General features: G+C 46.0%; 1 protein-coding gene across 1 annotated transcript in view; it reads left to right on the forward strand.

Annotated features, from left to right (window-relative positions):
* Nucleotides 1-406: 406 nt before the first annotated feature.
* LOC127380061 (zinc finger CCCH-type antiviral protein 1-like) overlaps nucleotides 407-23,184 on the forward strand; it is a 40,545-nt gene continuing 17,767 nt past the window's right edge. The window contains exons 1-5 of the mRNA XM_051608477.1: nucleotides 407-943; nucleotides 10,160-10,292; nucleotides 16,148-16,400; nucleotides 16,516-16,623; nucleotides 16,995-17,066. Coding sequence (XP_051464437.1) covers nucleotides 654-943; nucleotides 10,160-10,292; nucleotides 16,148-16,400; nucleotides 16,516-16,623; nucleotides 16,995-17,066 — 856 coding nt within the window. The 5' untranslated portion in view covers nucleotides 407-653. The remainder of the gene's footprint in view (nucleotides 944-10,159; nucleotides 10,293-16,147; nucleotides 16,401-16,515; nucleotides 16,624-16,994; nucleotides 17,067-23,184) is intronic.

Consider the following 23,184-nt stretch of genomic DNA (forward strand, 5'->3'; position numbering starts at 1 on the left):
GGAGAGGATGGGATTGTTCAGCCTGGAGAAGAGAAAGCGGCCTTCCAGCACCTGAAGGGGGGCTGCAGGAAAGTCGCGGAGGGACTTGTTACAGGGACATGTAGCGACAGGTTGAGGGGGAGCAGTTTCAAACTGGAAGAGGACAGATTTAGGTTAAGAGATTTGGAAGAAAAGCCCCATCCCTGGAAGTGTTCCAGGAGCAGGTTGGACGGGGCCTGGAGCAACCTCTGACCCCTCTAGTGGGAGGTGTTCCCACCCACTGGCAGGAGAGCTGGAACTAATGATCTCTGAGGTCACTGCCACGCCAAACCATTCCGTGATTCATTGATTCGTTTAAAGCAAACAAACAAAAAGACAAAGTAGAGGGAAAGTCCGCGCCCCTTCCCATAAACTCTGGCATGATTTGCCCCATGGGTGGCTTCCAAGCTGAAGAAGCCTCCGGGCGGCGGCGGCCGGGCCCGGCCGGGCGGCAACTTCTCCGGCCGAGTTCCCGCCTCCCCCCTCGCCCCCAGCTCCCGCCCGCCGCCTTCGCTTTCGATTCCCCAGCCGGCAGGCCGAGCTGCTCCGCCCCGGCCCTTTAGTTTTCGCTTCCTCAGCCGGCAGGCCGAGCGGCTCCGGCGGCCGCCCCGCGCTGCCCCGCGCCGAGGCGCACGATGAGCGACCCGGCGGTGTGCTGCTTCCTCACCCGCACCCTGTGCGCCCAGGGAGGGCGGCTGGCCATGCCGGAGCTCCAGAAGCACGTCGGCCTCTCGATGCAGCAGCTGGAGGAGACGCTGTCGGCGGCAGGTCCCCAGCGCTTCCTGGTGCTGCGGGACGGCAGCGGCGGCGCCGAGGTGCTGGCCGTGTCGGCCGTGCGGGTCTGCACCCGCCAGCAGTGCGGGGGCTGCGACCGGCTGCACCTCTGCAAGCTGCACCTCATGGGCAGGTGCAACCGGGGGCCCAGGTGAGCGGGGCGAGGGCGGGGGCGGGCAGCTCCTCAGCACAGCGCGGTTCCCGGGCTTCCCCCGGTACTGTCCCCGGTACTTCCCCCCGTAGTTCCCTCGGAACCCGGCAGCCGCCGGGGCTGGCCCGGGGCGGCAGCGGGAGGCCGGCCGGCCGCTCCTCTCCCTCGGTGGTGCCGGCCGGGCCGCTCCGGCGGGGCTGCGGCCCCTGCCCCGACCCCTCCTGCCCCGACCCCTCCTGCCCCGGCCCCTCCTGCCCCGACCCCTCCTGCCCCTCCTGCCCCGGCCCCTCCTGCCCCTCCTGCCCCTGCCTGTGGGAGGAGAGGCTCGGTTGTTTCCCCCCCCCGCCCCGCCCCGGGGTCCAGCCTCGTATCGGGCCTTTCTTGCTGGCGAAGAACTCATTTGCTGTTCTCACTCGTCTGGTAACATCCCGAAGTGATCGCTGGAGGTGGAAGTTTTCTAAAGCCTGGTTTTCTTTGCCGGTATGAATGATGCGTTTGTTTCTGTTGAAGCCGCTTGTTTGCTACACCTCTCCCTCAGCCCTGGGCACCCGGTTGAAATGTTACTCTAGTAAGAAAAAAGCGAAGGGCTAGTATGCGGTCTGGTTTTCGTCTAGAAAGTTACCAGCATTTAATTCTGATGTAAACTGCGGCTTCCCTTACAGCCGTGGCTGTGAGAGGCTGTCTCTTGGACATCAGTTCCCCTTCCCAGGGTGTAGAGAGGACTCACAGGGCGGGTGGGCCCAGCGGCCTCTCTGGGCACAGGCTGGCCAAATGTGGTTGCTAGTTAAAAAGAAGTAACAGCGAAGGAGACCAAAGTGAGCGCTGACATGAACACCAGTGTCTTTTCAGTGAGCTCCAGTGGAAGAACTTGGGGTTTAAGCCCCCAAGCCCCGGATCTTGAGCTGTTGCACTGTTAGTCATGCACTGATAACCCCACCAGATTCTTCCTCTTCTGCCCCAGCAAAACAGCTTGCTGTGTGCAAGAGAGGAAAAGGCCGTGTCTGTCTCAGAGCGGTACTTCTAGAGTACTAGGACGCTAAGATTTTCTTACTGATTTTTGCTTCACTGGCAGTACAATAAGCTTCCATATGCTTCCCTGTTAGAAAATACCTTCAAATGCACGTAGGCACTCCTGCGGGATGACTGTGTGAACTAAAATGCAATGAGGTGGTTGCATTCATAATGATAAACTATTCTGTCCTCTTAACAGCACTCAGTATTTTTAAATCGCCTTTGTACGTGTTAATAACACAAAGAGTATGCTTTATACGGGAGGGAGGCTGATAAAAATAAGGGGGCAGAAATACTGCCAGGTGGACCACACGGATCAAGACAGAGAGTATTTTTTAACTGACAGCGTAAAATCTAGCCTTGTTTCCAGATGTTGCAACCCCTTTGTTTCAGAACGTCTGAAAAATAAAAATAAATAAATCTGTGCAAGTTAATGGGAATCATGGGGAATCATTTAAGTCCGGTTAAACCCATTTTTAACTTGTGTCTGGCAGGTAATCTTTCACTGCTTTTTCTTCCTGAAAGTATTATGAAACTCAACTGAAAAGTTATTACTGTATTTGTCTAGACCACTGTGTGACTATTGGTGGAATCTGAAGTTAATCATGGAGGAACACTGGTGAATACCCTGTAGCTTTCCTACCTTCATAGCCATTAACTGTGTACTGACTCCTACCCTTACGAGATTGTTTCTCAGGACTGAAGATGGCACACTTCTGCCTTTCAGACTTTGCATTCTTGTTTGTTTACTTACAAAGCAGTGTGTCCATGTCACTGTTTGACTCAGTTTAACAACAATGCTCTCGATCCCCTCCCCCTCCCACCCAGGTAGGGAAGGAGAGAGAGAAAAAAGAGAGAGACTTGGCTGGATTGAAGACTGAACCGTGCAGCTTTAATTAGAATACTAATGGGTGATATGAGAGAATATATATATGTGATTATACAAAGGTGTGGGCAAAAGCCTCTCGTCTCCCCCCACCCCCAGCAACTCCCCCAGCACTCCTCTCAGATGAGACAATTCCAAGGAATCCCAGAGCTGCTCCTGGAGAAAGGCAGAGAGTTATGAGGGCCAGGAGGGCTTGAGGTCGACGGGTCGACGATGATGGGCAGATGGTGTTTTCCCAGATGCCAGCCACGAACGGAAGAGAGAGAGAGAAGAAGGAAGGGAGACAGAGAGACGAAGGAAAGCAGAGAGAGAGAAGAAGAAAGGAAGGAAGTTGTCTTCTGTCATCTCCGACCTTCCCCCCGAGCCTACGTAGATATATGGAATGGAATATCTCTGGCCAGTTTTGCTGTTTGTCCAACCCAGCCTCTCACGGGGGGGCCACAAATCCCCCCGCAGTGTCTGAGCCAGGAGAGCAAAGGCACGACCTTGAGGGCCCAGCAATTATAAAAACATTCCAGTGTCTTATCAACCTAGCAGAACACGGAGTTGCTAGTTGAAGAAAGCTCACTGAAAAGAAAAAAAAAAAATCAACAAAAGAAAACTGGTTTTATCCTGGCTCAAACCAGGACATTCCACCCCTTATTCCATACCATACATTACGTACAGGCTCTATACCTTACCAATTGTTAAATGAAGGATTCTCTCCCAAAGTCAAATTACCCTGAGGTACATATTGTACCTCACCATCCTCCACCATCACACACCAAGTATGTCCAGGTCCCTGAGCAAAAGCAATACCCCGGACAGGTTTACCTTTGCCTGAAGCAGGATAGACCCAGACACTTTTACCAGCAGGTTTCTTTCACATACCACAGGGACTTTATCCCCATCTGTAGTATGCAAAAGGTCTGATTGAGCACCCCCAGCCTGATTGATGGATCCCCTGGTATTAACTAACCAGGTGGCCTTTGCCAAATTTTTATCCCAATTTTTGAAAGTTCCACCCCCCATTGCCTTTAGGGTAGCTTTCAACAAACCATTATACCTTTCAACTTTCCCTGAGGCTTATGCATAGTATGGGATATGGTTTATCCACTCAATACCATGCTCTTTAGCCCAATCAGTAACAAGACTATTTTTGAAATGGGTCCCATTATCTGACTCAATTCTCTCTGGAGTACCATGTCTCCACAAAATTTGCCTTTCAAGACGCAGGATAGTATTCCTGGCTGTGGCATGAGGCACTGGATATGTCTCCAACCATCCTGTACTTGTTTCCACCATTGTAAGCACATAACGCTTACCCTGGCGGCTCTGAGGCAGTGTGATGTAGTCAATTTGCCAGGCCTCCCCAAACCTGTACTTTGACCACCTCCCCTCATACCACAAAGGTTTCAACCGTCTTGCCTGCTTAATTGCAGCACACGTCTCACAACCGTGGATCACCTGTGCAATAGTATTCATGGTTAGATCCACCCCTTGATCACGAGCCCATTTATATGTTGCGTCTCTGCCCTGATGACCTGAAGCATCATGGGCCCATTGAGCCAGAAAGAGCTCACCCTTGTGTTCCCAGTCTAAGTCTATTTGGAACACTTGAGCAGCCTCATCTGCTCGTTGGTTGTGTTGATGTTCCTCAGTGGCTCGACTCAGAGGCACGTGTGCATCTACATGACGTACTTTTACCACCAGTTTCTCTATCTGAGCTGCAATGTCCTTCCACAGGTCAGCAGCCCAAATAGGTTTACCCTATTGCTGCCAATTGTTCTGCTGCCACTGCTTTAGCCAACCCCACAAGGAATTTTCTGCCATCCACGAGTCAGTGTAGAGATAGAGTCTCGGCCACCCCTCTCGCTCAGCAATGTCCAAAGCCAGCTGGATGGCTTTTACCTCTGCAAACTGACTTGATTCACCTTCTCCTTCAGCTACTTGAGCAACCAGTTTTGTAGGACTCCACACAGCAGCTTTCCACTTCCGGCGGTTCCCTACAAGACGACAGGAGCCATTGGTGAAAAGGGCAAACTGTTTCTCAGTCTCTGGTAGATGATCATATGGTGGAGCTTCTTGAGCTCGTTTCACCACTTCTTGTGGTGGCATTCCAAAGTGTGTGCCTTCTGGCCAGTTTGTAATTGCTTCAACAATACCTGCACGATTAGGTTTCCCTATTCAAGCTCGCTGGGTGATTAAAGCAGTCCATTTACTCCAAGTCACATCGGTGGCATGATGAATAGGAGAGATGTTATTCTGGAACATGAATCTCAGCACTGGTAATCTGGGCGCCAGGAGAAGTTGCACTTCAGTGCCAATCACTTCTGAAGCAGCTCTAACTCCTTCGTAGGAGTTGTTGTGTAGTTGGCCTCGGAACCTCTGTAGCTCCAGCTCCAGAATCCCAAGGGACGACCTCGAGTCTCCCCTGGTGCTTTCTGCCAGAGGCTCCAGTTGGGACCGTTGTGTCCGGCTGCAGTGTAGAGCACATTCTTGATGTCTGGCCCTGTTCGAACCGGTCCAAGGGCCATTGCCTGCACAATCTCTTTTTTAATCTGCTCAAAGGCTTTCTGTTGGTCAGGACCCCATTTGAAATCATTCTTCTTTCGGGTCACCTCATAGAGGGATTTCACAATTTCACTGTAACATGGAATATGCATTCTCCAGAAACCAGCAGTCCCTAAAAAGGTCTGAGTGTCCTTTCTAGTTGATGGCGGGGCCATAGCTGTTATTTTGTTAATCACATCCATTGAGATCTGGCGACGACCATCTTGCCACTTGATTCCCAGGAACTGGATCTCTCATGAAGGTCCCTTGACCTTACTTCTTTTCACAGCAAAACCAGCATCCAGAAGAATTTGGATGATCTTTTTACCTTTCTCAAAAACTTCTTCTGGTGTGTCACCCCACACAATGATATCATCGATATACTGTAGGTGTTCTGGAGCTCCACCCTTCTCCAGTGCAGCATGAATCAGTCCATGGCAAATGGTTGAGTTGTGTTTCCACCCCTGGGGCAGTCGGTTCCAGGTATACTGGACTCCCTTCCAGGTGAAAGCAAACTGTGGCCTGCACTCTGGTACTATAGGAATAGAGAAGAATGGATGTGCAATGTCAATAGTGGCATACCAGCTAGCTGCTTTTGACTCCAGCTCATACTGAAGTGCTAGCATGTCCGATACAGCAGCACTAAGTGGTGGTGTCACCTCATTCAGGCCACGATAGTCCACTGTCAGCCTCCACTCGCCATCAGGCTTTCGCACTGGCCAGATAGGACTGTTGAAGGGTGAATGGGTCCTGCTGATCACACCTTGGTTCTCCAATTGCCGGACCAGCTTGTGAATAGGGATCACAGAATCTCTGTTGGTGTGATATTGCTGTCTATGCACCGTTGGAAGTGGCAATTGGCACCTGTTGATCTTCAGCCTTCAGCAACCCCACTACAGAAGGGTCATCTGAAAGGCCAGACAAAGTACGCAGATGTTCAGTGTCCTCAGTCTCTACAGCTGCTATACCAAAGGCCCATCAGTATCCTTTCGGGTCATGGAAGTATCCTTTCCTGAGATAATCTATGCCAAGGATGCACGGAGCATCTGGGCCAGTCACTATAGGGTGCATTTGCCACTCCTTGCCAGTAAGGCTCACATCAGCTTCCACAACAGTCAGTTGTTGAAAACCTCCTGTCACTCCAGAGATAGTGACGGAGTCTATTCCTTTATGATTTGATGGCATTAGTGTGCACTGTGCACCAGTGTCCACCAAAGCTTTATATCTTTGTGGTTCTGATGTGCCAGGCCATCAAATCCACACAGTCCAATAAACTCGGTTATCCCTCTCCTCCTCCTGGCCGGAGGCAGGGCATCTCTAGGGTTGAGCATTAGAACTCGATGAACCATCCTGGTTATTGACCGATGCAACCTTCCTCTTGGAAGAACCATCTCCTGGTTTTGTTCTGTTTAGTAGCTCTTGCACACGCAACTGGAGAATATCAGTGGGTTTCTTGTCCCAGACTCTCATGTCCTCTTTAAAATGATTTTTCAAGAGAGACCACAGGTGGCGTCGCAGTGAGTCCTGTCTTCCTCGCTACTGTCTCATAGCAGGACATCTCTTATTAATGACTGCAACACGTGGCCAGTTGTCTCTAGGGAGAATCTGGGGTTTACTTCCCCATCCATTTGGCATCTTATTCTTTCTGTCAGTCACATTTTCAATGGCTGAGGTTTGGAACTGAAGGGAATCAGAGATGATGTCTCCATACTGTCGTGCTTTGAAAGCCACCTCACGCACAGTTGGTCTTGCGCTGTCATCAAAGCATCCCATGAAGGAGAATATATGGGCATGTGCTGCTGGTACAGCCTGAGCAAATCTCCGGAACATCTGTGTGTCACACTGAACATCATCAGGATTTGTAAGTCCATCTTTATCATAGATAACTTCTCGCACAGCTATCTCTCTCAAGTATGTGATGGCTCTCTCAAGAGTGGGTGTTCTGCTCCGGCGCCACTCGATGTCACCCTTGTGGGGGTTTCTCTCTCTCACAGCTGAAAGAAGTCAGTCCCACAGGGTGGTAGTTCCCACCTTATTACTAAGTGCTCTGTCAATACCAGCATCTCTGGCCAGGGATCCCAACTGCTTGGCTTCTCTCTCATCCACATTGTGGATTTCAGCACCACTATCAAAGCATCGGAGCAACCATGGAAGAATTCCCTCAACCTCAGTGTGGGTAAAGTCCTTTCTCATGAGGTGCAGTTCTTTCATAGAGTAAGGCTGAACAAGGTCGTCGTCATCATCTGATTGAGGAGGGCCTGCTGTCTCTTTATCTGTTTGAGAGTGGTCTGATTTTTTGTCTGTCTGAGAGGCACCCACTCCATCAACTGATTTAGAATCCTCTTCTTCCTCATCCTCACCTTCTGTTGCTTTAAGGAACTCTGGATATCTCAGATGGGAGTGGGTGAAAAGGGGGGAGCATTTTGCCTTTGCCTTGCTCCTGGTCACAGGATTAACTAGCCTGATTTGCGACGGATCGGACTCTGTCTTTGTAGGAGCAGTTGTTTTTGTAGCAGTACGAATGGTGGTATTAGCAGCAGTGGTGTTGGCAGCAGCAGTGGCAGCAACATTGCCTGTGGGGGAGTGGCAGTGAGCAGAACAGCATCTGGCCCTACGCATCCACATTACATTATAAACATTTAGCAAAAACATCCCTACTGTGACAATGCTATTCAGATCAAAAGCTGGGAGATTCAGCTTGAAAGAAAATAGAGGTTTAAAGTTAAACCAGCTATGACTTGTACTGTAGCTGTACATATACAGTGCCCCCATAAAGAACAGTAGCATAATCCCTAAAATCACCAGGCCAGTGATTATACGGTTGATAATGGCTACAGTTCTATCAATAAACCATAAAATGATCACAAGAGCAGCCACAAAGAGCAGAATGCTCTCGGCTGCATACCACATGTACAGCTGCAGGCTTGAAAGAAAATCCAGTAGATTAATTGCAGCAAATGTTCAGTTTTCAATCCATCAGGAAATTCAGCAAAATTGCATGCCATTGCTATCTGAGGGATTTCTCCCATCAGAGATGGAATTTGTAATCTGGGCTAAAAATCGAGCCCCACGTTGGGCGCCAATTAATTGTTGACACCGTTTGACTCGGTTTGACAACAATGCTCTCGATCCCCTCCCCCTCCCACCCAGGTAGGGAAGGAGAGAGAGAAAAAAGAGAGACACTTGGCTAGATTGAAGACTGAACCGTGCAGCTTTAATTAGAATACTAATGGGTGATATGAGAGAATATATATATGTGATTATACAAAGGTGTGGGCAAAAGCCTCTCGTCTCCCCCCACTCCCAGCAACTCCCCAAGCACTCCCCTCAGACGAGGCAATTCCGAGGAATCCCAGAGCTGCTCCTGGAGAAAGGCAGAGAGTTACGAGGGCCAGGAGGGCTTGAGGTCGACGGGTCGACGATGATGGGCAGATGGTGTTTTCCCAGGTGCCAGCCACGAACGGAAGAGAGAGAGAGAGAGAAGAAGGAAGGGAGACAGAGAGACGAAGGAAAGCAGAGAGAGAGAAGCAGGAAGGAAGGAAGTTGTCTTCTGTTATCTCCAACCTTCCCCCCGAGCCTACGTAGATATATGGAATGGAATATCTCTGGCCAGTTTTGCTGTTTGTCCAACCCAGCCTCTCACGGGGGGGCCACAAATCCCCCCGCAGTGTCTGAGCCAGCAGAGCAAAGGCACGACCTTGAGGGCCCAGCAATTATAAAAACATTCCAGTGTCTTATCAACCTAGCAGAACACGCAGTTGCTAGTTGAAGAAAGTTCACTGAAAAGAAAAAAAAATCAGCAAAAGAAAACTGGCTTTATCCTGGCTCAAACCAGGACAGTTCATGAGGGAGCTGGGGTCAGGGTTGAAATGTCTGCACAGAAGGATTGAATCAGACACAGCACGAGGTAAAAAAGCTTTCATGAGAAGAGTTTAAGATGTTAACTAGCTAAAGGGAGCATAGTCTTGAGTCTGATAGATTAGCAGGTACTTGTATTGATTAAGTATGTCTAGTGTTAAGGCTGTATCAAATCATACTTCAGAAGAGCAAGACATAAGGAAGATTTATTTTGCCACACTGAATTAGTACACAGGTTGACTGTATTTCTCCTCTTATTAATTTGCAGTGTCTTTTCAAAAAGATGCAAAAAATACAGTCTTTCTCTCTGTAGTTCATACTCTTCAGATGTTTCTCTTGGATTAGTAAGTGGCAGCATCTTCATTATTATCCTTTAGTCATTTATTTATCCAAAGCTCAGAAGTTAATCAACTTCCTTGGACTTTCAATTTTTTTTTCAGATTCCTAGCTCGCACAGATAAAAAATTGTGTTGGTTTCAGCTTTGTTATCTCTTTGTTTTGCACTCCCAGACTTATGTGCCGTCCTTGGGACAACAGCCTTTTTAGGTTCACAAAATCAAGGGTGTTGTAACTTCCACCGTTGTTAATGTATTCCTCTAAAATTAGCTTTCCCTCCAGCTGTTTGGGTTGTGTGACTTGACCTGCCTCTTACTGGAGGGGAAGAAAGTTTGGGGGTAGGCAGACTTGGCTTAAAATGTGTGCTGCTAGCTTTCTTAGAAGTGGTCTGGCCACATCAGTGTTTAAATGGGGATAATGATGCTACTGTATTTCACAGTTCTTTTGCTGCTTGGTCCATTTTCTAGCTAATTACAGAGATTCTTACTGAACTGCCTTTCTCTCCATACCTTTTCCCAAGTGGCATATTGTCTGACGTTCTTCTTCGAATCAACTTGAAGCAAACATTGTTATTTCTGTGTATTTTCTTGCAGATTTTGTAAGTACTCCCATGATATCATCAATGCTGAGAACAAAAAAGTTCTAAAGACTCATGAGCTGTCTGGCCTCGAAGAAAATGAGCTGCAAGTCCTGCTTCTCCAGAATGACCCTTTCTTCCTCCCTGATGTGAGTTGTGGTGATTTCTCAAGAGAAGCTTTTGTTAATTAGGAGTGGACAAGAAGAAGGGTGGGGGCTGATCTCAATTTCAAGCTGTAACATATGTATATGTAACAGATAGATCAAGTTCAGTCTAAATGAAGTATGAATGGGAGTGGCTGTGTGTGAACACACCAGAAGAAACAATATAGAGCAAGGGTTTTGCCTTTCGTGAAAGGCGTGACGACCTGGTTCAGGAACGGCACGGCAGCCAACCCCAGGCCGCTCGGTCCATCAGCTCACAGACACCAATGTGGTGGATGGCAAATGGCGTTTATTAGTGTTTACCGCGGTGTTTATATGAGTTAGGTTTGTGATGTCACTTCCGTCTGCTTACATCGTGAACTAAGTACTATTGGCTATTAGGAGAGGGGCTTTACCTTTCCATACAGCGCGAGATCTTCCGGCCACCGGACCCTAACTACCCACATTTCCCCCCTCCCTATGCATAGTTAAAATTTGGTTAAAATATGACAGTCTTAAAAAAGGATATGTTAACAATCTTAAAAAATGTGTTACAAACCTGAATAGAAAACATAGTGCACGTTAGACAAGAGGTAGTTGAAAGTGATGAGGTATCTCTAGAGATAGCTACAGGAAATTCTGAAGAAAAACATTCTTAAAGCAGTTGTTGGCGTTCTATCAGCATGATGTCAACCTTCTCCAGCTGGCTCTTGACAAACGCCACGAGCCTATTCAGTATACAGGGTCCGAAGATCAAGGTTATCAGAATCATTGCGACTGGCCCTATCAAGGTGGATATCAGGGTGGTCAGCCAAGGTGCATAGTTAAACCAGGATGTAAACCAACTTTCCTGCGCCTCTCATTCCCTTTTTCGTTTTTCCAACCCCTCATGCAGTTTGGCCATCGTGTCCCTCACTATCCCGGTGTGGTCCACGTATACACAACACTCTTCCCCTAGTGCAGCGCACACTCCCCCTTGCTGTAAAAACATTAGATCTAGTCCTCTCCGATTTTGCAGCACTACTTCAGATAGTGACCTGAGTGATTGTTCTAATGCACTTATTGATTGTTCAATTCTAGCCAGGTCTTCATCCACTGCCATCCTCAAGGCACTGAATTCTTTATTCTGTTGGACCATGGATGCCACTCCTGTGCCTACTCCCGCCCCTCCTATGATCATTAGGGTAGCTATTGTTAGTGCTGTAAAGGGTTCTCGCTTTGACAGATGATGTTCTGGGTTAATCAGAGAGTCATAGACAACATCTTCGGGATGGTAAAAGACTTTAGGGACTATAGCTACCTGGACACAATATTCTGAGGATTCATCAAATTTGTCCAATGACAGACAAGGTGTAACTCCCGTGACAGAACAAACCCACTTGGTATTGTCGGCCGGTACTAACCACTTTGCAGGGATTTGACCTTGTACCTTACTATCACACAGCTGTTCTTTGTTCTCGGGGACTTTACCTACACACAGGCCGCTTCCCACCACCCGTGCTAAAGTGATCCCTTGCTTATCTGTCTCCCATATACACCACTTGTTGCCTTTCGTGAAAGGCGTGACGACCTGGTTCAAGAACGGCACGGCAGCCAACCCCAGGCCGCTCGGTCCATCAGCTCACAGACACCAATGTGGTGGATGGCAAATGGCGTTTATTAGTGTTTACCACGGTGTTTATATGAGTTAGGTTTGTGATGTCACTTCCGTCTGCTTACATCGTGAACTAAGTGCTATTGGCTATTAGGAGAGGGGCTTTACCTTTCCGTACAGCGCGAGATCTTCCGGCCGCCGGACCCTAACTACCCACACAAGGGTTGTAAAAGTGCTGTGTATTTAGAACAAAAAAAACCCCAACCAAACCTGCAATAAAACTGTTAAAGGCTGATGGGTGTGTTGCTTAAATAAATACCAAAAGGCTTGCACCTGGATAAGGCTATGTCATCTATGACATGTCAGCAGAAAACCTGCCCTCTGACAGCAGGCAGTGGACAGCAAGGCTACAGCCTGTTTTGTGTGCCTTTCCTGTTATTCCAACAGGATAGTCATAAAGTTACTCAAAATGAGCAAACAAAAAAGTCAAAAACTTCACCAGAATTTACAGACAGTGAGGTAGGCAAGACAGATGTGATAGATCACAGTAATTGTACATGCTTACAGGATAAGAAGCCTGACCAAAACCAGTTTGTGGGCTGTTCTCCAAGACATGATGGAAACTAGAAAGCCAGGACCACTTTCCTTTTCCAGCCTATGTAGTCCTGCACATTTAGGTGTTTGAGGGTGTGGGGGAGTAAGAAAAATCTATGAAAAAATGACCACATTACTGCAGTCAGTATTGTGTAAAATCAGGCCCTTCCAAAGTGCACTGAGTTTCTGTACAGTAGTTTTCTATGGAACAACCTTTGTAAGCCAGTCATTGATTTTGTTAAACTTGGCTGAACAATCCATTCTGGGTCTGCATGTGTGTATAAGGGCACTGCTATCTTCAAGGTATGGCTTTTTCAAAGCCAAGAATATCCTGTTCTGGCTATAGCAGTTCCTGGTTAAAAAATTACAAAATGTACTACTACCTGTTACCTTGTCTTTTGGGGGGTTATAATCTCCACAGATCTGTTAATGTGACAGTTCTCTTGTTTTCTTATTTCTCACTGTGACAGTGCTGGGCTTTGACAAACTAGATTATTTTTTCTTTAATTTTTGTAGTATTTTAAAATATATTGTGCTGGCAGATTCAAGGAGCAAGGAGGATTATAATATCTTTGTCCTGTTCCAGTACATCTAAACCTTAAGTGTTTCTTGTTTAATTAGTTCCAGTAATGAGCAGATAGTGGTAAACGCTGATGGTGTTACTCTTAAGCTTATCTATGGATCTGTTCAACCCTCACCGCTGGTAGGCATAATTACTCGCCTCTAACTAAGCACTTTAACTCCTATTGTGGAGTAAAATGCAGGCCGTTCATAGAGCTGAGGAGAGGGGAGCTGGCTGTTTTTTGCTTAGAAATGTGGAGCATCTGTGTGTGTGCTGACAAATAGCATGTATGAAGCTCTCAAGCAAAGAGGAAGCTTTGGACCTCTGTGACCTGAGCTGGGGTACAGGGTGAGAAAAACACAACAGTACCTCAAATTGAAGTTTTTTTACACTTTCTCTCCCCTTCTTTCTCACTCTTTTTTATTTGTTTGTTGTTTTATTGGCAAATGCAAGGGGCAATGTGCTTTTTTTTTTTTTTTTAATGTAACTGAATAGTGCACTCCCTATTTAGCTGAGGCAGCACTTTGTTATAGTTTGGGAGTTGATTCTGATATTCCCATGTAAAAATTTTGTCTTGCATACTAACATTATCTTTAGTGCATCTTCCTCTAGTTGCTCCTCTAGATGCTCTACAAAATCTCTCTCAACCAGATTCAGTGTCATCCAACCTGGCCTGAACACTTTCAGAGAGGAGTCATCCACAATTTCCCTGGGCAACTTGTTCAGTGCCTTACCACCTGCACACTGAAGAACTTCTTCCTCATGTCTAACCTAAATATACTCTTTTCCAGTTTTAATCCATTACCCCTTGTCCTTTCACACAGAATCACACATGCAGAATCACCAAGGCTGGAAAGGACCTTTAAGATCATCAAGTGCAGCCTATGAGCTTTCGCTACATGCCCTTATATAAAACTCCGTCCCCAGCTTTCCTATAGGCCCCCTTTAGGTACTGGAAGACTGCTATGAGGTCTCCCTGGAGCCTTCTCCAGGCCCAACAACCCCAGGTCTCTCAGCCTGTCCTCATAGGAGAGGTGCTCCAGCCTGCTGATCATCTCTGTGGCCCTCCTCTGGACTTGCTCCAGAAGCTCCATGTCCTTCTTATGTTGGGAGCTCCAGAACTGTACACAGTAGTCCAGGTGGAGTCTCACAAGCCTGAGACCTTGCTGTGCTTGCATTGGCAGGGGCTGGTACTTTTGAATCTCACTAAGAAAGTTGTATGATACTTAAGATAATCTGATTATTACTAAAGTTTATAATTAGAAGAAGTCTTAGATGGCCCTTATGATGTCATGGGAATCAATGACAATACAACATCAGACAGACCTCTCTGGTAGAGCTATGGCTTGCTGTGCTGAATTCAGCACCTCAGGTGAGGTTCAGCACCCTTGCTAGTCTTTAGAGCTTTATGGTATGTTTCTGAAAACAAAAAAGACCCCAAAGCTATTGGTCTTCTATCCATATAAAACTGAATGTTCCAGATGGTACAGGAGGGTTCACTTAGAGCAGTGTGCTCTTAACACTTCTCTATAGGAACAAGCTCTTACAAACAGGACATACAGGTTGTATTGCTGAAGGCAGCCCATGCTGATGGCACAGAATATGCTCTCATGATGTGGCTGTCACTACTTATCACCTACTGGCCTCTGCAACCAAAACCTTACAGGTAAACTTCCTAGGTTTGCTAGAAGTCACTATCTCAGCCCACTACATTAGCTGAAAATATGTTCAAAATTAATTTTCCAAAATTTATTTTTCATGGTACAAGAGAGCGATGGAGCTACTGGAAGAGGGGTTCAGTGAGGTGACACTAAGATCTAGAAGGGACTGGAGCATCTCTTGTATGAGATCAGGCAGAAAGAATATGTGTGTGATGGAAGCTGAGTAATCCAGTAGAACAGGCAAAACCAGAACAAGCCCACATCCCAAAAATAAGATGTCAAAAGCAAATGACAACATTCTTCTGGGTGTTAGGGGTAGAAAAGCATTAGCATCCACAACGACAGAGGGAGAATGGGGAAGAAAGAAGACAATCCCGTTTGGTTGTGGCTTCCCTTGGAAGCTAAGAAGCATCAAGGATAGTAGCCATCAGTACTCACTGAAATTACATCAGTTCTGTGGCTTTGAATGTTCCCACCTAATTTAGACTGAGCTTGTGAAGGCTCACTGTTAAGTGCATGATACTGATAGCAGTGAGGACCTGGCCTTTGGTAATTGGTATAGTTAGTAAGTTTGAATCCAGTAAAGAGTTGCTTAGCAGTTGAAACTGGCCTGGTTTCTCAGTCTTTTAAACACTGCCATCCCAGCAATCTCTAGTTGATATATAAGTGTGTATATATATACTCAGTTGCAACTCAGCACAGAAACTGTCTCTGTTGCTTGGACCAGGAGTTGGGAAGGGATTTGTGACAGTTGTGATGTTGGAGCTGTCTGCCAGGCAGCTGCATGTCCTCCTCAAAGCAGCTTTCTTGTTATGGGCTGCTTCTCTGTGCTGCAGGGGCAGAACTGTTGCTGTGTGCCCACTTGGTGGGCAACATGAAGGAGATTCTGCTGTCTGGTTTGTTCCCTGAGTCCAATTCACTGCATATCTCCTTTCTGGTGAGGAGAGAAACAAAGAAGTGCATTGCTTTTTCTATCTAATCTCTAATAATTTTTAGATGGCCAGATCTTCAATGCAGAATAAGCTTTACAAACGGGAAGTGAAGTGCAGTTTCAGCTCCATGAGCTTGACACCCTATGTTTTTATGCAGACACTTGTTCTTTGTTACGGTTTTGTCTTGGGTTTTGTTTGTTTGTTCTTTTTAGTAGAATAACTGTAAAGCAGTCAGTTGTTATGTAACTGTCTTGCTTAAGAATGTATAAAATGAGTGCTTGTTGCATTGGCTTTTATTTTTATTGGGAAAAAAACTCTGCACAACTTTGAAACTGAAAATGCATGAGTCAGCTGAAAATGCCTACTCTTCTATGCAAGAAATCTGTCTGGATTAAAGAAGTCACACAATGAACACTTGCCTTTTGTCACCGTTTTTCTGCTCTTAAAGCTCTTTGCCTATAAAATGAAGAAAAAAATACTGATTCTAATGTGCTTTTCCACTTCCTCCCCACTTCTAGGTCTGTCAGTTTTACAACAGAAAGGATAATGTCTGCAACCAGCAAAGCAACTGCAACAAGCTTCATATTTGTGGACACTTCCTCCAGGGGCAGTGTAGATTTCTCTCATGCAAGAGGTCCCATAACCTTTTGGATAGCCATGCCTTGAGAGTTTTGGACACTGGAGGCATTAGCATGAACATAGCTTCAAACATCCAGACTATATGTAGTCACAAGCACGTGGCATTCAACAACGATCTGAAGCAGCAGAAAAGTAAGTTGTAAGAAACATTTGGTTTAAATAGAATTCTGAGTTTGATAGAGGTGGAAAGTGTTCTTGTCTTACCTTATCTCACAGCTGAACCCCTTCTTTCTTTCTGTGCTTTCAGTGTACAAGCCGAGACCAAATTTGAGAATAAAGACATATACAAAGAGTCAGGAACTGATGGTACCTTCACAAGCAGTGAGCTCCGTGTCGCGTGTGCCACCTTCAGAAGGTTAATATCTAGATAAGTACCAACTGCTTTCATGTGGAGTCAGCTTTTCTATTTCCCTTCATACAACATGTCCATACCTTTTTTTCCCTTCTGTCATTGAACTACTTTCAGGAATGGAACAAGTCAAGGCCGAGTCATGTAGGAGGGAGACCTGACCTGTATTACTTCACCTAAATTGCTGTTGCGTGTTTGCCAATAGCTGTGACTAGCTGGGATTGGTAACTGTTGCTGCTCATCTGTTGTATCAGCAGTGGAGTGCCAGTGGAAAATTATATGTGTGATGGACATAATCCTCAACACATGAATTGGGATTTTACCAGCTAGCTGAGTTTTGGGTCCAGCGCTGCTGTTCATTTAGTCTTCTCATGCAGGTCCTGGTAGTGATGTACCTGATCAGAGCCAACACCAGTTGCCAGCAGGAGCCAGAGGTGGTGAAGACAAAGGTATGGATTGTTTCTAAACCTCCAGTCTTGAGATCAGCAGTTCTTACTGGTACTTGGTTTTGCACAGCCCTAAAACTCCCTGTGGTAGTCAGAGGGCAGCTTAGATGCTTACCCTACGCTATGCTGAATAAATAGGAACTTGTAAATCTCCTCTCCTTCTGCACTATATTATTTGAAGATAGTTGATGTTATGCGAGTGTTGTGGGTCAACCCTGGTGGGCAGCTAGGCACCACACAGTCACTTTCTCAGGTTCCCCCTGATGCCCAGTGTAACAGGGAAAGAGAAAAGAACGAATAAAAGCAAGAAAACCTGGAGGTCAAGATAGAAAGAAAAAAAAAAAAAGCAAAGGGTAAATGGAAGAAGAAAGAAGATAACAAAGCAAAGCAAGTGATTCAAAGGCAGTCACTCACCACCTCCCTTGGACAGGCTGGTGTCCGGCCAGTTCCCAAGCAAAACTTCTTTCCCCTTTTATTACTGAGCATAATGTTCTATGGTATGGAATATTTCTTTGGTTAGTCTGGGTCCTTTGCTTGGTTGTGATCCCTCCCAACCTATTGTGTAACCCCCAGTCTATTCAGCAAAAGCTAAGGTGTTAGTGTGTTATCAGCATTGCTTTGGTAAAAAATTTAAACACTGAGCTGCCCTGTACAGTGAGATTTCTGATGTAGCAGTGTGGAGGAATTTTTAATACAGCCGGTTGTGGAAGAATTTCTCATACAGAGGGGACATGATTTTGGGAGAGCTTGGGAGTTTTTAACAATCCTTGCTGTAGCAGCAGAGTATGAAACTAGTCATTGTTCTTCTTTAAAGCCAGAATTGTCTTTAGCCTTGGGGAACCTGAGGAAATGTATCTTCTTTGAGCATCCAAGGATGGGAAGACGGATGAAAAGACTGCAGAATGTATCTATCTAGTGCTTATAATGCATAAAGGCCTAGTGTAATGAATAAAGTCATAACGTAATGCCTAACCAATAGTAAAATAAAGTCTGCCGCGTGAACAGTGATATTTAGCCAATCACATAAGGTATCTGTCTGCATGCACAGCTGCATGAACAGTAACTTAAAGTATGTAAGGAGTAACTGAACTAACAATAAACTGGAACGATATGGAAAATCATATTGGTTGTCGTGTCGTTACTCGGCCCTACTCCTGATCGGATTAATTGCAACATTTGGCGCCTGAACAGGGACCCTTGGATTTTACTGTTACCCTTGGATTTTACTGTTACCCTTGGATTTTACTGTTACAGCTGCCGGACAGCGTGAAGATGGGATAGAAATCAGGGATCCTTGGACTTTGCTGCTAAAGCTGTCAGACAGCATGCAGGCAACGAGAGAAATATCTCCGCAAGATTATGTGAATCCTGGGAGGCAGGATTCAGCGGCAGCGGAACCCGGAACAGAACCCAGAATAAAGGAGGCCTCTCTGTCCCAGCCTGAAGGGAAGACCGCAACGGAACAAGCGGCAGGGAAGACCGCTATGGAAATAACTGCGGCAGTCCGTTTATTAGCTACTATTCTCTCTAAGAGAGGGGAAAAGATAACAGAAGAAAAAATAGATAGCCTAGTTCAATGGGCTCAACAACGGCAATTATTACAGTCTGCTCCTTTCCTTTTTGATGTTGCTGCATGGCATGAGGTGGGAGAAGTTTTGTTTAAAGCGACGATAGCAGGAGGGCGAGATGGTCGTGAAGCTAAAGAACTGGGTCCTGTGTGGCAAGTGTTGATTGATACTTTACAGGCAATGAAAGCAGAAAAGAAGGTTACAGCTGCTGCTGTGGAAGCTTTAGGGGATAGTAAATCGCCTGGAGCGGAGGAGCCGTCCCGTTTAAGAAAATTCCTTGGGGTCGGTCACTTGCGACCGATAAAAGGGATGACAGCTCCGGTAGCAGCTAATCTGCAAGAACTGAAAGCTAAGCTTAAATCTCAACAGGGTCCTAGTTTGGCAGAAGGTGCTTCGGGGCGTGCTTTGGACTTGGCTGCAGTTACTTCAAATCAGGATGCTTTGAAACTGTTAAATGAGTCTGAGGCGGCTGTAGAATCGGATGAAGAGGTGCAAGCATGGATTAATGAACAGGAGGATGAGGAGAAAGATGGCGAGGAAATGCATGGTGCTTGTTCGACCCAGGACAAGGGAAGTAAAAAGTTGTGTATATCTGAGCAGATGACAGAGCTGATGAAAAAGGTAGAAAAATTAGCCTCCCCTTTAACAACAGTGCAGGAATCAAACTCTCTGCAATCTCTATTCAGAGAGTTAAAGCATTAAGATCTGCCGCTACACCTTTACCCTCTGCTCTGCCATTACCTATCTTGAATCTGCCACCACATCAGCATTCAGGGTTGCAGCAATGGTCTGGAGTAATTCGTTATGCTATTCTACAAGGAGATTATGAGTCAGCTGAGAAAATTGTTCGTCCAGTAGTTTATCAAGAAGGGCATGGAAAATGGGAGCCCCATGATTGGAAAATATTACAACAAGCAAAGCAAACTGTTACTACTCATGGGATACGGTCGGAGGCTGCCCGGTGTATTGTGCAGTTTATTTTTACTGCGGATGTACTGCTCCCTAGTGACTCATATAATGTTGCATCTTTGTTGTTGACACCATCACAATTGCTTTTATTTGAGCGTAACTGGAGGAAATTAGCAATAGAGGAAGCTGCATGCCACCAAAATCCTAATGTACCAGACAGCTTGCTTGGACTGGAGGCTGATATGCTTTTGGGTGCAGGAATGTATGCAACCATTGACGCACAGTTGCAGCTCGGTCAAGAATGTCATCAATTATCTCAGCAGTTGGCACATAGGGCTCTACTCATGGTACCTGGAGATAAGAAGATGCCTTCTTATTTATCTATCAAGCAAGGAGTTACAGAGCCTTATACACACTTCATTGATCGCCTAGCAACAGCAATAAAGGATGCCCCAGAGTTGCCTCAACCAATAGCTGATCATTTGTATCGCACATTGGCTTTTGAAAATGCCAATGCAAAGATTAAAGCAATACTGGCAACTCTCCTACAAGGATCCGGTGTTGATGATATGGTGGAAAGAGCGGTACGTGCAGAAAGTTCAAGTCAAAATGCAGCATTTACTGCTGCCATGAAAGATGCTATAAAAGAAGGGATTGTAGTAGCAGCTGCTATTTCACATAAAACACCCAACAAAAATAAGGGAACACCACAACGAGCTGGTCTCTCTGGTGCATGTTTTCAATGTGGAGAAGGAGGTCACATGAAATGTTCGTGTACTGCTCCAGTCTGGTGTGATGCATGCCAGAATAATACACATGCTACAGTAGTTTGCCGGAGATCGGGAAACGGATGGAGGAGCGCGCAGGGGGCCCGCGTGATGACAAAAATAGGCCACCCTCAAGCTCGGAAAGCAACTTCTTCCAATGCCATAACCCGGCCACAAGAGGAAGTCTCGGGTTTGATGTGGAAACAGCAATAGATTTTACATTACAGGACAAACAGGTTACATTCATTCCTACAACTGCTTTTGGCCCTTTGTTTTCAGTGGATTCAACTATTGGAGGACTAATAATTGGCCGATCATCAACAGGGAAACAAGGAGTTGTAATACTCCCAGGAGTTATCGATGCGGATTATACCGGACAGATCAAGATTATGGCTTATGTCCTCCAACCACCTGTTTATATCCCAAAGGGTAGCAAGATTGCACAAATTGTGGCACTTGAGGCCTTAATCCAGCAGACCCCTCAGCAACAATCATCACGACCTCGTCGGCTTGATGGGGGATTTGGCTCTACAGAATACCAAACATTTCTGACAGTCGGCTTGGGAGATCAACCAAAACACTCAGTCACCTTGTCTATGGGATCTATGCAAGTCCGTTTCCTATTAATTTTGGATACAGGAGCTGATATCACCCTAATAAATGAGAAATACTGGCCGTCCTCCTGGCCTTTGACTCTACCAGTGGCACAAGTGATAGGAGTGGGAGGATCACAGGTTCCACGGATCAGTGCTAAACCTGTTCAATTCCAATTCGAAGATAGTCAAAGGGTGCTAGTTCAGCCTTATGTTGTTGTTCCCTTGCCTGAGGAGCTTCATGGACTCATGGGTCATGACTTATTAGGACAAATGGGAACAGTCCTTACAAATGAGCTTTTTTTAAGTGCAGTCACTGACACACAGCCTACCATACTGAAGTTAACATGGTTACAAGATTCACCAGTATGGGTAGATCAGTGGCCATTATCCAGAGAAAGGCTGACCATGGCTCATCAACTTGTGGAAGAACAATTAGCAGCTAAACATATACAACCCTCCACGAGTTCCTGGAATACCCCCATTTTTGTGATTCCAAAGAAATCTGGAAAATGGCATCTGCTACATGATCTGCGAAAAGTAAATGCACAAATGCTTGCCATGGGGGCATTACAACCTGGTTTGCCGGCACCCACCATGATACCTCAAGGCTGGCATATTTTAATAATTGATTTGAAGGACTGTTTCTTTACCATTCCACTGCATCCAGATGATACTAAACGGTTTGCCTTCTCCTTACCAGCCATAAATAAACAGGAACCTGCACTGTGCTATGAGTGGGTGGTCTTACCACAAGGAATGAAGAACTCACCTACTATGTGTCAGACTTATGTTGCTTGGGCACTGCAACCCATTCAGCGACATTTTTCTTCTGCGTTGATTTATCATTACATGGATGATATCCTGTTTGCTTTTTCAACTCCTGTTACAGAGACTCACCTTGCCTTTATTATTGACAGCTTAAAGGACAAGGGTTTAATTGTCGCTCCAGAAAAAGTGCAGAGGTCAGCACCCTGGAAATATCTTGGTTGGCAAGAATCAGATGCACAGGTTGGTCCACTGAAGGGAACATTGAATGTTAACGTGCAAACTTTACATGATGCTCAGTGATTGCTTGGTGACTTACAGTGGATATGGTCAGTTGTAGGTATTTCTAATGAAGATCTATGACCACTGCTACCATGGCTCCGTGGGACAGATGCTGCATCACCGCGGTCTTGCAACCTAGAACAAAAGGCTGCATTGGCCCGGATCAGTGAAGAGATTGCAACCGGCGCTGTCTCTCGGCATCTGCCTGGCCAACCCCCTTTCCTTAGCAGTCTTTAATGTAACCAACGCCCCTTTCGCTGCACTGTTGCAGTGGCAAAAGGGGGAGAAGGAGCAGGATTCAACTGCGTTGTGTATAGAATGGCTGTTCTTATCGGCCCAACCAAAACATCGCTTGCAGACGCGACTGGAAGCCACCGCCCTTTTGACTAGCAAAGGACGCCTGCGAGCAAGGGAGTTGCTCGGAGAAGATCCAGTGGACATCAGTGTCCCCTGCACGATGGAGGACTTTGAATGGTGTTACCATCATGCCACTTCATTACAACTGCATTGTTAAATTTTTCTGGTAACATTCATAATATGTTGCCTAAAGGTCCAGTTTGGGGAATGCTGAAACGCTATGAGTGGATTCGTCGTCCATTGTTATCTGAGCTACCAGTTGATGGACTAACAGTCTTTACTGATGCTGGTTCTTCTTTAAAGCCAGGATTGTCTTTAGCCTTGGGAACCTGAGGAAATGTATCTTCTTTGAGCATCCAAGGATGGGAAGACGGATGAAAAGACTGCAGAATGTATCTATCTAGTGCTTATAATGCATAAAGGCCTAGTGTAATGAATAAAGTCATAACGTAATGCCTAACCAATAGTAAAATAAAGTCTGCCGCGTGAACAGTGATATTTAGCCAATCACATAAGGTATCTGTCTGCATGCACAGCTGTGTGGATAGTAACTTAAAGTATGTAAGGAGTAACTGAACTAACAATAAACTGGAACGATATGGAAAATCATATTGGTTGTCGTGTCGTTACTCGGCCCTACTCCTGATCGGAGTAATTGCAACATAGCAGAGTGATGCAAAATACACTGAAGAGACAATACAGCTGTTAAGTTACACTTAACAAAAAAGCAATTGTGATACCAATGTGATTTACATAACCAGTGTCTATAATGCATGCTGTCATGATGCTGGGTGTCCCCAGGAAAGAACATACGGGTTGAAGCCAGCACAAGCCTGTTTCTCTCTTTGAAATTCTTTTACCAGTTGTTTAGTTTTTA

This window comes from Apus apus, chromosome 1, assembly GCF_020740795.1.
Source record: "Apus apus isolate bApuApu2 chromosome 1, bApuApu2.pri.cur, whole genome shotgun sequence".
Lineage (NCBI taxonomy): Eukaryota > Metazoa > Chordata > Aves > Apodiformes > Apodidae > Apus > Apus apus.